Source organism: Oenanthe melanoleuca, chromosome 3 (genome assembly GCF_029582105.1).
Source record: "Oenanthe melanoleuca isolate GR-GAL-2019-014 chromosome 3, OMel1.0, whole genome shotgun sequence".
In the NCBI taxonomy this organism is placed as follows: Eukaryota; Metazoa; Chordata; class Aves; order Passeriformes; family Muscicapidae; genus Oenanthe; species Oenanthe melanoleuca.
The window spans coordinates 22,387,454-22,403,854 of NC_079336.1; the positions used below are offsets into that span (position 1 = coordinate 22,387,454).

The 16,401-nt window shown below is 41.0% G+C and overlaps 2 protein-coding genes across 2 annotated transcripts in view; one reads left to right on the top strand and one right to left on the bottom strand.

Moving 5' to 3' along the window:
* Positions 1-3,686, bottom strand: part of GCLC (glutamate-cysteine ligase catalytic subunit) — a 19,267-nt gene extending 15,581 nt beyond the window's left edge. The window contains exon 1 of the mRNA XM_056486400.1: positions 3,670-3,686. Coding sequence (XP_056342375.1) covers positions 3,670-3,686 — 17 coding nt within the window. The remainder of the gene's footprint in view (positions 1-3,669) is intronic.
* An 82-nt stretch (positions 3,687-3,768) lies between these two features.
* Positions 3,769-16,401, top strand: part of LOC130250585 (elongin-A-like) — a 22,645-nt gene continuing 10,012 nt past the window's right edge. The window contains exon 1 of the mRNA XM_056486401.1: positions 3,769-3,822. Within this exon, the coding sequence (XP_056342376.1) occupies positions 3,769-3,822 (54 nt within the window). The remainder of the gene's footprint in view (positions 3,823-16,401) is intronic.

A 16,401-nucleotide genomic window follows, 5' to 3' on the forward strand; every position in this document is an offset into this window, starting at 1 on the left:
GAGATCAGGTTAACACCAGAGAAGTTTTGCCATGCAAAAGACATACTTGTCTCAATGAAAATTTTCAATGACAATGTAGGCAATTAATAAACTTATGAGGAATAGGCAATTTCTGTTGGTAAGAATGGGAACACACACATTCAGATACACTGTGAAAGGAAGATGTTGTTACTCTAGTTACAGTCTTATCAGTTCCTTTATTGACAAGAAAAGTTAAAAATATACCTTATTTGTATAAAGCATTTTCCTGGCTTATAAGTGTTAGATTGCTTATACAAAAGGGTTTTCTAAGTGTACACTTTAAAGATGGACTGTGATAACACAAGGGAACATATTACAACAGAAAAAAATCTGTAAGTGTGGGACTGTTACTACTTAAAAACTAAAATTTGTAGTGCAGCAAGTTGTCATTAAGAGAAAAACAGCATGTTGGTATTTTTCATTGCGTGCTTTAAATAAAACTATTGACACATGGAACAAACAAATTATTCTTATTGTAAAATCAGTTGGAAACTGCGAGACTGTCTTTCTGACAAATGCCTGGTTGCAGTTGAAATATGCTTTGTTTTCTGATCCCTGGGCTGATCCTTGTCTTCATATCAGCCAACTGGAATGTTTGTTACAACCAGGCTGTCAAACCACCTTCACAATAAGCTGCACAGTGTGACACTGGAGCCACTTTTATCTTTTCCATTTTATGGAAAGACAACAACTTGCTTTTTTACAATTAATTTCACAGTCTTTTGTTGTAATCAAAATGCCTAACAAGAAGTGATGATAAATCAAGTGTCTGTCTAGCAACTGAACATGTTTTTATTTGGATTGTATGGCTAACAGTAACAAAAATAAAACATCTACATTTCAAGGAAAAAAGTCCAAATTCTGAAGAGAAATTAAGTTGCGCCACAGATAAGAGGGTTTGAGATGCAAAAATTGTTCCCTGTGTTATGACACCAAGGACTTGGTTCAAGTGTGATTCTGTAAGTCACAACCTGAAGGGTCACCTGGCCTACAGCTGTGCAGAGATCATGACTGTAGGTTCCTAAGATTCCATAATTCACAAGGACACAGAGGTTTTATCCTCTAAAGTTTTCTACTTTATTACAGATTACCATGAAGATCACTGCTAGCAAGTATATCAATAGTTATTACAACTAATATGAAGATTAATAAAGTAAATGAATATGAATGTCAAGCTATTACAATTATTATCAGCAATCAATAATATCAGTCAATAGTATGGTGTCAATAAATACTGGCATCAAGCAGTATGGTGGCACACCTGATGACAGCAACAACCAAGTAGGTCTGTACTATTACAATTCCTGGAGCTTGCCACTGAAACAAACTGATCAACAAAAATATAACAGCAAATATGCTTAATATGCATAATATTTACATTCAGCAAGTTAGCCAGACTTAAGAAGGAGCCAGACCAGCCCAAAAGGGAGGAACAAACTGATCCTGGAGGGGACACCCAACCATCCCCAAAAGAGGGGATGAAAGACCCAAGCAGTAAGACAACAGACAAAGTTCCCCTTCAAAACAGATCCCTGACACAGAGTCTGCAGTCAGCCAGCATTCCCACTGAGTCCAAAAGAATGGACAGTTCATGTGGGATTCAGCTGGGAAACTCTCAGAGGAAGACAACTTTAGTTTGTTTTATAACAGACATTAAATGTGTGTAGGAGATCTGCTTTGAACAACTAATAGATGATGTTAATTTCTATTTTTCACCTCTAACAGGCAATAGATTATTCTATTTTCTGATTTTTTTACGGCAATATTATATCTCTATATTATTTTCCATTTTCTCAGACAGTAAATTGTCATTACAGTCTCTTGCGTTTGCATTTATTCCTGGTGCCTTGGGATGTCTCTGGTTTCTAAGTCCCTGGCTGCACTTTTCAAGGATGCTTGCAGTTCCCAGGCCTAGTCCTCAGCCTCCCAATCCCAGGCTAGCAGACCTTTCTCACGATTTTCAACCAATGAATTCTTCTGTACAGCAGTTTTCCTCTTCCAACCAGGTTGCTCACAGCTGGATGAGCCAAGGCAGCTGGCTCTGAACCAGGACTCATGCACATCTGGAGCAGCAGCTGGGCTCCTTAGGAGACCTGAAAAGCCACTGCATGCCTGTGGCTGTGCTTACCTCCACATCAAGTGTGGGGGTCAGGACTCAGTTGTCTAAATGTCCCTTGTGCAGATGTCCCAGGTGCTGCAGAGCATTCCAAATGGCACTGGGTGTCCAGCTAAGGCCACTAACTCAAGCCTGGAGAAGGGGACTTGTTTGCCCCTCTGTCTGCACACTGCAGTCCAGAGTGAATGGCTGGCCTGTGTGTCCACTAGTCCTTGACTTCCTTGGGTAGTGATGAGGATTTTGAGGAAACAAAATGGATGATTTTGCTTCAAAATTCAAGGATGGTTTTTAAGAGTCAAGCCATGAGTCTGTGTTGTAAAAACTGCTACAAAGAAGTTACAATTAGACTATGATATAAAAGCAAAAATATTTTAAGCAAGTCTTGACAAATTCATTATTTGCCAGCATTGCTAAAGTAAACATGGATTAAATTAGAAACTATCTGGATCCTTTATTTCTTATATTTGCCTTGTTACTTAAGGGCTTGAGAAAACTTTTTTTTTTGTATTGCAGTTATATTTCAGAGCTTATTTTGTCATCTCTTTCCTTCAAAAACAATTAAATAATATGAGTGAAATATTTACTTAGCAAAGCTGGTCTTCTGTAAACTATCCACAATTTGGCTGTAGGTCTTGCATAGATTTATGGTGTCCATTACAGAAATTTAAACTCAGTATGTAGAGGCCTATAAATTGGTCAGCTGCTTGTTTTCATGGAATGTTTATAAGGTATATGTTAATCCAGACTATGGCACTGTATTATTTTTTCATTTGAAGAACACTATGTTTATTTGAAGAACACTATAGGTAAAAGTCATAAGTAACACAAGAAGTTCCACCTGAATATGAGGAAGAACTTTACTCTGCAGGTGACTGCACACTGGAACAGGTTGCCCAGAGAAGCTGTGGATTATCCCTCATTCAAGAATCATCTGGACACAATCCTGTGCCATGTGCTCTAGGATGACCCTGCTTCAGACGGAGGCTGGACCAGATGACCCTCTGTGGTCCCTTCCAACCTGACCCATCCTGTGACTCTCTGATTCTGTAGTGATGTAAGAATAGCTGAGTGGGGTCAGAATTCTGCTGAATTTCATTAGAAACAGCCAAATTGAACAGACTGCTTTTGTTTTGTGTCACTGGTGTATGGGATTATCTTGAGCCGAACAGCAAATTTGTTGAAGTTACTTTTCTAAGGGAAGAGAATAAAGATTCAGATTAAAGGTCTTTCAGTCTGCAGCTTGTGTTCTTTTCAATGAAAGCAGCCACAGAACAAATCACGACTTCTCATTCTTTGTTGGGTAAAGCTATCTTTATAACTACAGTGCAAATGTTTGTGCAGAGAATGTCTTTGAAAAGGCTGCTCTCCAAATTGTTACTCAGATAACCAGGAACGCCGTGTTGCTTTACAGCCTGTCTTTCTCAGCCTGGCTTAATGCCAGCTGGGCGCTTCTATCTCTTGCCTTTAGTCAAGGGCACAAGGCTGGCTCGGTTAATTTAGCTCCAATCTTCAGTTCGGCACCTGATGCTCACGCATCCCGAAGGATCATCGCTCTACGCGGGATCTCTAAGGGGTTTTGCTCTCCTGAATTGTTCCGGGAAGAAGACACTGGAGGGCACCAGAGGCCGGGGATGGCGCCGGGCTCCCCGCGGGTGACAAGCGGGGCCGGGTCTGAGCAGAGCCGGGTCTGATGCGTCCGTGCCAGCCCGGGCAGGGCCGCTCTGCGCCGAGGGAACACGGCTGTGCCGGTGGGGACAGTGCCAGGAAAGGCACGGGGAAAGCCAGCAAGTGCTTATTTCAGCCAGCAGTGCTGACCGCTCCGGGGAAGCGGGAGAAAGAGGGCAAGAACATTCTAGTTAAGAGTTTTCACTGCTGAAATACACATGTAAAAATGTGTACAGTGTAAGACATGTAAAAATGTTTACACATGTAAAAATGTGTATTTTAGCAGTGCTCTGCCCACTGTCCCTTCTCTCATGTCCATCTATTGTCTAAACATCCTGGGAGAAAAGATTCGTACCTCTGGACTCTTCCTGTTGGGACCATAGCTGGTTCCATGATCCTAAAAAAGCAGAGTGCAATTCAACAAAGATGAGCTGAAAAAATTCCCATTTGCTAACATCTAAGTGCACTATGGTGCATGAGGTTTGACTACATTAGCATCAGGGAAATGTTTCTTCTGGTCACTGCAAGGGAGTACCATCCCCGCTTTCACAGGGAAAAGGACATAGCCTTGACTGGGGAGGACATCTTTCATGTTTTTGGCTCACACCAGGGACTTGGTTTGCATGTTGCAGATACACAATCTCACCATCAATCTATCTGAAAGCTTTTCAGTCTCCTCTGTCAGAGCTGTTCCAGTCGAAATACATAACTTAATATTTACCACCCTCGAAGGGTAGGGAATATATTTCTTTTCAGCTTCCCAAGCCCATTTGCTAAATACTGATAGCTCAGGACAAGTTTATGCAAGAACATATTTTGCTTTCATCCCAGTGCAGTATGAACACATTTTTTAAATTACTGACATTTAGCAGATGGGAAAAACAGTTATTTCCTATGTTACAGGGGAATGGTGCAGCCAACAGATTCCTGGCCCAGCTGCTGCTCTAAAGCTGTTATGATGGTCACTGCATGCACCATACACTTGAGAGTTCAGCCAGTGAATTATGGTTTGCTATAATAAGAATATTTTGCTTTCCATTAGATCACACTCGGTGGAATGACAGCAAATGCACTGAAGCAGCCGAAATGGCTGTCAGTGACATTTCAGGGTGTCTTTGCTTCATTGCTGGTGTCAAACAAGTTCTGGCAAAAGGCCACATTGTCACAAGTAACACATCAGCTCTTCTGAAGGAGGAACAGATGTGGCAGGCCAGGTGAACTGCAAAGCACTTGGACTGCAAAGGAATCTTGACAAGGCTGAAAAAATGAAAGTGAAGATTATAAATCATGTATTAAAACTCAACGCAGAGCTCTCTTAAGGTGTTATATGAGTAATAACACCCTAAGATGTTAGCGGCAGCTTGAATTCTTCTCACACAATCCTTTGAAACAAAAGATGCACCTGTCTCCTGGATGGAAATTGTTGCAGGAAGTCACAGTAAAGAGACTGGTTCATGCAGCAGAAGCAGAGCAGGAGGATATGTCAGTTTGGGTCACAACTCAGACGTGGGATCTGTTCATATGAGAAGTAAGTGTTCAAAGAATTCCCATAGGATCATATCTCTTTGGAAGGGCAGACCACTTAAAAAGGCCAGATCAGTCATGCAAGTCATGAAGCTGAGGAGTTGCAGGCATTAGCTGCTGTGTAAGCTAAATGCTTTCATATCTGCTACTGATCCTTTGAAACACTGAGGACAACCAAGGTCAGAAAGCAGAAATTGAGACATCTATATATGAACTAGATATTAAATCTTCTGTTACCAGCAATACAGTCAAAGGTACACTATCAGCCAATGCAGGCACATAAAGTGATTTATTCAGTCACCCACAAGTCCTACTGTAGGATAACCCAAGTTACTCCTTAGCTTTTACTGACTATATTGGCTCGAGACAAGATTCACACATAAATGTCCAGCACTGCCTGTGTGCTGGGAGGGTGTCCTGTCTGGCATCCAGCCATCCCAAAAGGATGTTGGTTTCCCTTATGTTTTAAGTTCCAGGCATCATGTCTCAGACTTCTGAAATTTTTCCAAAGGCACTAGCATTTAGGCAAATGAATCAAACCACTGGTTTGATTCACTGATCCATTGATCTCCATAGTCAAAATATAGACAGCATGTTTATATCTTTACCTACATGTAGGCATGTTCATTTAAGAGCCTCCATCTTGAAGTGAATTCCACTCCAGATATTACCTCTTTTTATCTGCCCTTGAAAATTTTCTTGGCTAGAAGTTTCATTTTGAGGCTGTTTTTTCTTTTAATTTTAAAAGCTCTCATGCTTTGTTTCAGTCATCTGAAATATGTCCATCAACAGTTCACATTCTTAAGCCTTAACAGGCTGGTGCAGAACAAATACATGTGCACACAGGTAGCTCAGTGTTTAGAGACTACATTCAAACTTTCCTAATCTGGCTCATTTGTATTTTGCAAGAAAATCCCTGGAAGGCAGCCCTGTGGCTCTCCTTTACAGAAGGAGAGTACAAAAAATTGTACTCTCAAAAATTGTACTTATGGGGAGTTATGGGTGACACAGGAATGAATGTGTTTAAGAACATCAGAAAAAAACAGTAACATGAGTTCAAAGGAATAGTCAGTAATAATAACCAAGGACATGTATGGAAGCAGTCAGACTGGAAAATGCTGAAGGATGAATTGTTCATTTATATCACAATCAGAAGGCGTCTGCTCCCTCTGCAAGTGGATGGCAACAAGGATGTCACATGGGCCATGCTTCCTTCCACTATGCCATGAGGAAGGTGAGGATATCCAAACAGAGGTCTTATGGACAACAGACAGCAACCTTGCCAGAGTTTTTTTGGAGAATAAAGCTTTTGAGGATGAAATGAGGACCTGGCATTCACTGATCATCATTCAGTGTTGGACTTTGGGCCAAATTCTGGTCAAGATCAGCCTGGAAGTGATTGCTCCAGTTTATTTGTCTTGAAGTTTTTCTCCCAGCCTGCATTCTTTTGTTTTTGCTGGAATGAAACACAAAACAAAACTTGCCTGACATTCCAACTACTCTGTTGGTGACTCACTGACCCACTCCATGGCTTTAAGCTAGCAATTAGCTCACTTGCTATCTTATTTGTGCCTTCTGAAAAGCAGGGTAATGAGTTACACTTTGCTGATAATGAAAGAGTGAACATGAATGGAATTGTTCCCAGGAAGTAAATTACTAAATAAATATGCATTAACAAGTGATCCTAAGACAAGAATACGCTTGTGGGAGCAACTGCATTTTCACTGGGGCCAGTCTTGAGTAACACCCTGCCTTACAAAAGGCTGAGAGTCACCGTGACAAAGAACAAATTGCTGCCAAGGTCATTAAGGTGATAGTGACTCTTTTCATTCAGTGGTATCACAGGGATCAGAAAATGATATGTGGCACATTCTTCAATTTTATTTCCTCCTTTTCTTGTTGTCTGTGGCTGTCCCTTCTGCAGGTGCAGCTCGATCCTGCTTCTCAATCTTCCACAAACAACTGAGTGCCAGGCTTAACCTGGCAACTTTGCAGGGCTGAGTGTGTTTTAGAAACATTGTCATAACAACTTCCAACCCTTCAGTTGAGAAGGAACATCACTAACATTCACACATTCAGGACAGAACTAGTACAGTAATGTATTCACATTGATTTACTTGCATTACCATAAATTTTATTGACACAGGCAGGTGTTGACTAAGACTTTTATTGTGCTCAACAAATTAAAGGTCTGAACAGAAGCCCTTGGACTCAGAGCCATGAGGTAGAAAGTAACAGGAAACAGAAACAATCAATCTGAGGCAGCAGTTTCAGTATAGTAACCACTCAACCATCATCAAGAGTTTAGCGGGCCTGAGGATTTTTAGAGAAAATAATTAGGTGGCTCTGAGGTGTTTACAGTGACTTTTTCAGAGAAAAGAGAGCACTTCTTGGAAAAAGCATCAAAAGCACTTATTTGAAAATTATCAGGTTGGAAATGGAAAATTACTAAATTGCATCATAAGCTGATCAGAGGTAGGGCTTGACCTCTAAATACTGAAGGAGTTATTTTAGAAGTTGTTTTATCTGAACAGTCACAGCACACAGAGTTGTGATGAGTTCCTGCAAATAATCATTTAATTCTGCAAGCAGTAAGCCTGGTAAAGCCTGGCTTACTTTAAACTCCTGTTTAATTTTCTTACTTGCCCAACACAATAACCCTTCCTAAAGCTCTTTATGACCTCCTCACCTCTGCTTGTTTCTTCTCATGACCTCTAAATACCACCTAGGTGAAGGGCTCTCTGACAAGAGGCATGTTCTGTCTCGTGTCACTCACGGGAAGTGGCCCTACCACTGCTGGTGAGCACACACTTCAGCTTTGCCTCATTAATTTCCTTTCTTATGTAGAGATGGTCTTCAGAAGTCATGTAGAAAATCCCACTATTCTTCATCCCAGATGGTCATCCTAACTAGGCAGGAAAGAGAAGAAGGGCACTCTTAGTCCATGATTCATCCTATCCCAAAATAGACATCTAAATCAGGTCATTTGAATCATGGTTAAACATGCCAGCTGGTCTCCACTAACTGTAAGGACAATCAAAGGATTATCTCAGATGAAGAAATTGGTACTATAGAAGTTTAAACTCAGGTGAAATGAATCCTACTCTAATTCTTTTGAGCTCTGTGTCACTTCATGATGTTAAAGAGTGGTGGTTGCTTTAAAAGCATTTGGAGTGGGACAGATGGATGGACATTGTGATCACTGAGTCTTCCTTCATCTGTATCCTAGGCTGAAAAATCAAAAAATCTTTCCAATGGGAAGAGTGAGAAAACAAAAATATATTTGTGCATATTTTCACAGAGGAAGATGCTACATTTTCTACCACTTTTTTTGAGCTCTCTCCATCTGCTCAACAGCCCCTGTACATGTGTGAGTTGTTAGAGCAAGGCACCTCAATGCTGGTGTCACCACCATCTTCCCACCAGATAAAATCAATGCACATTGACAGAAAGTACCAACAAGTTGCCCTCTTCCACAAAGGTAAAATTAGTTCACTTACCTTTTTGGTTTTTGTAAGCTTTTCCAGGAATTAATGTATATTTTGCTAGTCAGAGATAAAGAGAGAAGATGATGAAAGAAGATGAAAGAGAAGTCACACAAGATATATTGGTTCCAACAAGATCAGAATATTTAGTTGTTCTGTATTGCAAAACAGAAAAAACAACCATTTACTAGTAAAGGACCTTGAAACTTTTTCTTGTAATGCCCTCTTTTGAGGACAGCCTGAGTTTCCACATGCTTCTTTCTCCAACCCTGGAGTTAGCCTGCAAAATCTCTACTATGGGCTAGTGGGTAGATGCAGAGGTGCTCCACTCTGACTTGGGTTTCTCAACACACAAAGAAGTCCATTTTATGCAACTTCATTGTGAAAAGCCACCCTGAATACACAGTTGTACAATAAATGCTCATGACTTACTTTGTGAGTGAAATTCTAGGACAGCTGGGCTGGGGGCACCTCCCAGCATGTCCTACACACCATTTTGCATACTTATCCTAAGTTGCCACATGCCCATCCCTGCAATTTTTGTGGCTGCCTGGGGAATGCTGTCAGAGGGCTCCTGCTCATGCCTGCAGCTCAAGCACCTCCATCCTACTTGTGGCATGCTGTGGCATGGATCTTGGTGCTCATGTGTGCACCATCCCAGCACAGGGAAGTAAGGATCAGAAAAATTTCATAAAGGCTCACAGAGCTCTGCTGGAGGTCAGTGTCACTGTCCCCAGGTTAACAGCCACCCCAGGCTCAGCCATCCCACGTAACCTCACCCTGTGAGGAAGCACAAGCTCCCAGAGACCACCCTGCATCCTCCCCCCTGGTCCCCTGAGAGACAGTTCTCTCCCTTCCCTCCAGCTCTGCCTCCTGTGGGCACACATGTCCACATGGCTGGATGGAAACCACATCACAACCCCGAGCCAGACTGCAGCTGTGGTTCTGTTCCCATTGGCTGCGACTTCAACTGGATTAATTCCTTTGTTGTTCAGACCAGGCTTGTGCAAACTCAAAGGAAAGGGTAGGAATGAGAAGGAGGGAGGCACCACTATATCTTTTAGCACCAATTCTGGCAAATGTTTGCTTAAAAATACAATTCATATCCCTGAACCAACTTCTCAGCCCTAGCAGAGCAATCCTTTTCAGCCTTCTCTCCATGAATGTGGAGGGCACATCTGCTTCTGCAACTGGGCCACCCAACTCATAGAGCCCACAAAAAGCAGCTGTTGTTGGAACTGGAATGCAAGCTGGAAGTGCCAGAAGAGGAGGCTCTGAAAGTGTTTGCTTCAGACAAGTCACCAGGTTTGTGAAAAGCTAAACGAAGCAGTCAGCTGCCTGCATTGCATGGGAGCCTTGTGGCAACCTTCAGGACACAGTATATAGAGCTTTTAGTGTAATTATTTTAATTATGTTTTTATTTACTAGCAACTAAGCAACTTGACAAAATCTTGTTCTCCCCTCTGCAAAAAGAATTAGTGGGTTTGAGCTGTATCAGACCATCACACATGTGATACTGCTCTTTGACACAGGCAAGACAGACCTAGACAAGGTGCTCTTGCTCCAAAAGGGCTCCTGAACCAGCCTGGCCCTGTGTTGGTGAAATCATGGAAAACGTTGCTGCTGCACAGTGACCTCCCCTCAAATACTTTGAGGCTGGCTCTTCTCTCTGTGCACCCCCCTTCTCCCCATAACTTTGAAGTGCAATTAAAAATAAAGTACCTGAGTTTAATTCCTGAAACTACTTTTTCTCTTGAAAGTCCTCTCCAAGCTGTGCTCTATGGAGTACCAAAATTCTGTTTTACATCTGCATTTTCCACTTGAAGCTTTTGGAAATAATTGATAGTGCTGAAGATTAAAATAAACCAACTCACCAGCAAGAAGAGAAAATATTTCTTGCCATAATTATCCTTTCACTGTTTTAGTATGTTTCCTACCAGTTTTGGCAGGAAAGTGGCAGAGTTGATGGCAAATTTGATCTGAGGAATTAAAGTCATTTAGGAATAACAGATGCCACCTGGGAAAAAAAAATCAGAGGACTTAAAAATAATTATGGCTAAATGTATTCATTTTTTTGCATTCCAGAAGGCTCCCTTTGGTCTCTCCTGAAGATAATACCTTAAGATGAAATATTGGCATGCTGTTCAAACTTTTCACCTGAGATTAAATTATAAATTAGAGATGCTGAGTCACTGGTCTTTTTTATTAGCTCAGATAAATAACATGACATTACTCAGGGATAAAAACCAGCCAAATTTTTTTGAAGATAAGAAATATATTCATTTTCTCTGAAGAAAGAATTCCTTATCTTTCTGGCTTTGGTGATACATCAACAGAAAACCAAAATTAATTTATAAAAATGATTTGTTCATTTATTTTCTTACAGAATATTTGACCCTTTTAGATGATTTCAAGTAGCATCATATTGGGTCAGAAATTCCTGACTACCAAGGAACTGGAAGCCTGATTTTCATAGCGCTGCTGCCATGTATTGATGCAACCTACCATGGAAAACACCCCATATTGATTATATAGAACCATAGTATGGCCAAACAACAATACAGAGAAACAGATCCACAAATTTTAATTGTTTTCAACTCCAAGCAGCCTAAGATCTAAGCAGAGAGCAGAGATTTTAAGGGAGCATGAGAACAGCTATTTAGTTCAGATGGAATTGTTCCGGTTGACAGAGGGAGCAGGGAACATGGTTTTAGTGTTTTCTAAAATGCAGCATCTTACAGGTTTGTTATAAAATAGTGGTGTTAAATTAGTGATGGGTCACTAATTAACATACAGCTTGATCCAGGGGAGATCCTCTATTTCAGTGCTTGCTGAACAGTAACTAATAGTAACTAACTTCTGTGTGTTTTTGGCAATTACATTTACTTCTGGTACCATCCCCACAAATAGCAATGTTCCATTTCAAAGTTGCACCATCTACTTTTAGATCTCTTAGTATTTCAAAAGGATGAGAATATTTAAAATAAACTACATCCTTAGTGCAGTCAATCAAACAGTTCCCCATCAACTAGGACAGTTTCTATCTTCTGATTCCTCTCTCAGGTTTAATTCTGTTTTGGATTCTGCTACTGAGCGGCTCTGTAGGTGTTGAAGAAGCTGGTGTGCAAGTGGGACAGCTAAACAAATGCAGAAATCTGAGATGCAGAAACTTGCTTCCTTCACAAGTACAATATGAAACTGAATAGCAGCTATTGTCTTTATTTTACAGTGGGCAAAATTATGTTCTATGTCTTAAGGAATGATGAAATCAGGACAGAAATTAATAATTTAGTGTTTTTTTTTAGGTTGACAAGTCTACAATTGGTCCCTTGGGAAGCTCTTTGGTAACTATGAATTTGATGAAGAATTTCCCACTTGGAAGGTGAGGGTTGCACGATAAGAGAAACTCCTCAGATTCCAAGGACATAACAAATATGGATTGGAAGTGCTGAGGGGGCCCTGCTCCTCCAGTCTGTGGAGGTTTATGAGCCAAGCAGGGACTGGCAGATGTGCCATCCCCACACAGCAACGCTGCAGCTGCTCTGCCTGGGCCAGCCTTATGCTCTTGTGAAAGCTCCAAGGCAAGGATCAGTACACAGAGCCAATGGATCAGCACAAGACACACACTTATCACAGAGAAATTATGAAAAGCAAATAACAGACAGTTCAGTGCTCAGTTCATGTTAGGTTCTTCTGGAGCTGGGAATAAGCAAGTTTCATTTATCAGCTATATAATGTGTCAAAGGTAATGAGAACACAGATGTCTTAGCATCCTTTTGGCACTGACTCCCTGGAAAGGGCAGCCTGTCTCTGAGTGCAGTTCAAAGGGCAGAGGATGTGTTATAAATCAAAAGCATCCTAACTTGCTGAGGAACACATAAATGACAACATGAGTGGTGTATATATATTACAGGAGGTCTGCATTTTCACCTTCCCGATTTTGTGAAACTATGAGGTTATTCACACACACCACCAAAGCAAAAATGGCCCTGCACTGAAAGAAAATTGTTATTGCAAAGTCAATAACTTTAATGTCATGAAATGCCAGAATTAAGCTTGCCTAATGTGACATCCTGTTGTGTACATATGATACACTTCTTTAATGATACAACTGCATTGTGCTTCTTTCAAGAAATCCCTACTTCATTCAGTACACAGGAACAGATGAGATTTCTTAATGAGATTCTAGGCAAGATTTTTATTAATATTGATCTTCTACACTCTATTTTGTTTACTGAACTTACTCCCAGTACAGCTCTGAATAGGAAATTAAAAATATAATATTTTATGTTATTATTCTCAAAGTTCAAATCAACTGCAACTGTGTTCTATGACTCAGTAATCCAAGACAGTAAACCAAAAACTGTAGACTAAGCAAACTGTGAAAATATAGTTTAGATGCCTTGTGTCCCCAGGCTGTGTGAGACAGCAATGTCCAGCTGCATTTACTGCACTACTCCTACCCTCGTTGAAAGTTCTCCACTCAACCCTAAAAGCTGGTATTTCAGAGAGCAGCATATGTCAGCTCAACCCCAGAAAATACACATTTTTTACTCTCACTGGGCACAGTTACACCAATGTCCTCAGGCAGACTGACTGACTGAAGGATATGTTTGCACAGTACAGACTACAGAGAATACCTGAAGGTATTACAGGGAAATACGAAGTTGAAAGCTTGAAATTCCCTCTTTGCTAGGACAGACCACTGTATCCAGTGCCTACATGCACAGACAAAGAAGAAAATAACTCCTTTCTTCAAAGGAAATCTGTCCTCCTGAAGGACATATTTTTCCTTGAGTTTTGGTTAATCTGTCCACTTGAAGGTGGACCATTCATCCAGTATTCCAAGAGACAAAACATGACAGATACATTTGTGCAATCAGAAGCACTGGGCTGAGAGCTGCCTGTAAGACAGTGGCAAACTGCAACAGGGGAACCTTGACCTTCAGGCTGCCAAGAGGTAAAATATGCTATGCTAAAGAAAAAGAAAGCCAGCATAAATAGCCCATTTGTTAAAAAAGAAGTGGAAACCATAATCCATTTAAAGGTTTCAGGGGAGAATACATTAAGGAAAACCTGCAAGTACGTTCTCTTGTGGGTTAGCTCTTTCACCCATGATTTCTTAACATACCAACTCTAGGGGAACTTAAAGAAAGATGCAGGTTTTCACATGTAGATGCCCTCTTGAGTGCCTGGCTTATCCCACCCAGCCTCCAGCCACCAAGACAGAGGACAAGGAGGTCCAATAAGCCCTGTGTTGTACCTTCGGCCCTGTGCGGGTGTCCTGGCCTCTGCAGTTTATGTCCAGGCATCTGCCTTGTTCCCCAGCACGTGTTTTGGCATGAATTGCCCTTGTGCTGCCATGCAACTGATGCTCCCATGTTCCTGCCACTGCACCTGCCCAGCCAAAGCAGCGTGCCAGAGGCAACAGTGAGTCATTGCTATGTTCACCCAAGACACTGTTGCGTGAGGAAGACAGGTTCTTGCTGTGTTTTGTTTATAAGAAGGCTGAAGCTGTACTTCCCACAGAGCTTAAAAAGTGAACAAGATGACATTTCAAGGGAGGATAGCTTGGGAGGTACCTTTTCTTTTAAACTAACCTCAGTAGAAGAATGAGGATATAATCAGGTAAGTGGCAAAATGAATGATTAATCCACACATCAGATAACTGACCCAGTTTTTAAAGAATATCATATTTTATTATTTTAGATTGAAAAGCAAGATGGTTCAAAACTTAAGGGATTAAAACTGCCCTGACTGCAGCCAATGGAAATATTGTCTTTCACTTCAACGAAAACAGAAAATGTCTTCAGTTAATCTGGAAAAACTTTGAAATGCTGGAATGATGACTAGTTGCTGCCAACCATTAACTTTCCTCCTTTTCCTCCAACTGAATTATGCCAAATCTTTCATGGGCAGTACGTTTCATTGTCATTTAGTTATTTGCTGTCTTGCTTTTCTATAGATTTTTGAGAGGAAGATGGAAAGCTGATCTGTTTCCAGAATTTATAATAGGGGAAAAAAACAGCTGAAAAATTAGGGAAAAAAAAAGAGAAAGAAAGCCTACCTTAGTCCCATGGAGCTGGCAAGAGAAATTGTTGTCCCCTGGAGAGAACTGAGGGGCAAGTCCACAAAATATGTCACTACTACTGACCACCTCCCTCAGAGCAAAGCTTTGTTGCTAGTGTCTCACTGATCTGCCACCTTGTAGTCCCAGCTTTATCCACTTATACCCCTGCAGTGAAAGACAAAACCATAATGACAAAGATAACATGTATATGCAGGATGATGCTGGATAGTGCATGAACAGAATTTGGCCATTTGTTATTCAGGAGTAGTGGCACTTTACCACAAAGAACATTAACCCGATTTCCATTGCTATAATGTTCTTGTTCAGTTTTTCCTCCTCTTCCTCTCCCTAGACCCAGATCTAGCCATATCCTTTGCATTAGCTTTGTGCTCATCAGTATTTTCATGCTTTGAGTCAACTCCATATGCTATAACAAACAATTCACCTTTTTCCCAGTTTAATATTCTTCTCAATTCCAGTAATTACAATAGGTTTGGTGCAGGGTCAGAAAACACAAGCCAGTGCATGTAAGGGGAGGTAGGCCAAGGCAGAAGGAGGACAGGGAGAAGGGCACAAAACCTCTTTATATGGAAATGAGCTGTTAGACAATCTCAAGCCCAAACGTGTAACTTTACCTGTGCAGCATTGCTACAGACACTTTAATTCTTTGTTTTGTGTCCTGCAGGCTTCTCCTAATAGCCATCTGCAGCCTGACAATAATTATATAGCCTGGCTCAAAGGATTGAGCAATAATGTGATAAGGTGAACATTAAGAAGTCCAAGAGAAAGCTACCTTTTCAGTATGTTTAGAGGCCTAAGTAGTACCTACTGAAGTGTTTCCAAGGCACTTATCCATCCCTTGAGAGCTGCACATCTGTTTAGTTGTAGCATCTTCGTCTTTGAGAATCTATCCCTTACCTCTCAACAGCCCCCTGGGTCATTTAGGATCACATCTTTTCTTTCTGCAACAAAGGCTGAGAAACAAGTGTGGTAACACCACCAAAGACCCTGCAGCCCATGATCCATAGCTACTTCCAGTAGTGGTGTTTATGCAGCATGTGGAAGCAGCAATGAGACAGCATCTGGGAGCTGTTCCCTCTCATAACTCAGTTTCTCACTGGGAAAAAGCAGATCTATTCAGCTTATATTCCACCCATTTCTCAGTATCTGAAGCTCTATCCAGAAATACAAGCTGGCAAAGAAAGATAAAACTGGAATGTAAAATTATTCAAATACCTGAACTATTCAATGGAAGGTCAATGTCATCTTTCTTGATATAGCTGGTCTACTTGCAAATTGGTGGCTCAGCCTCACTAGTATTTGCTGAGCTAGCTAACAGCGTGTTTTACTCAAGATGCCTGGAACATGTTTAGGCTTATTAATATATTCAATCTTCTGTTACATGTAGTAATACACAGGTTTCTACTTGGGATTTTGAACAATCCTGTCATGATATAGTTAAAGCCTTTTCTTTGGTGGAGTGCCACAGAATTACTCAGCTCTTATGAAAAGCAGACTGG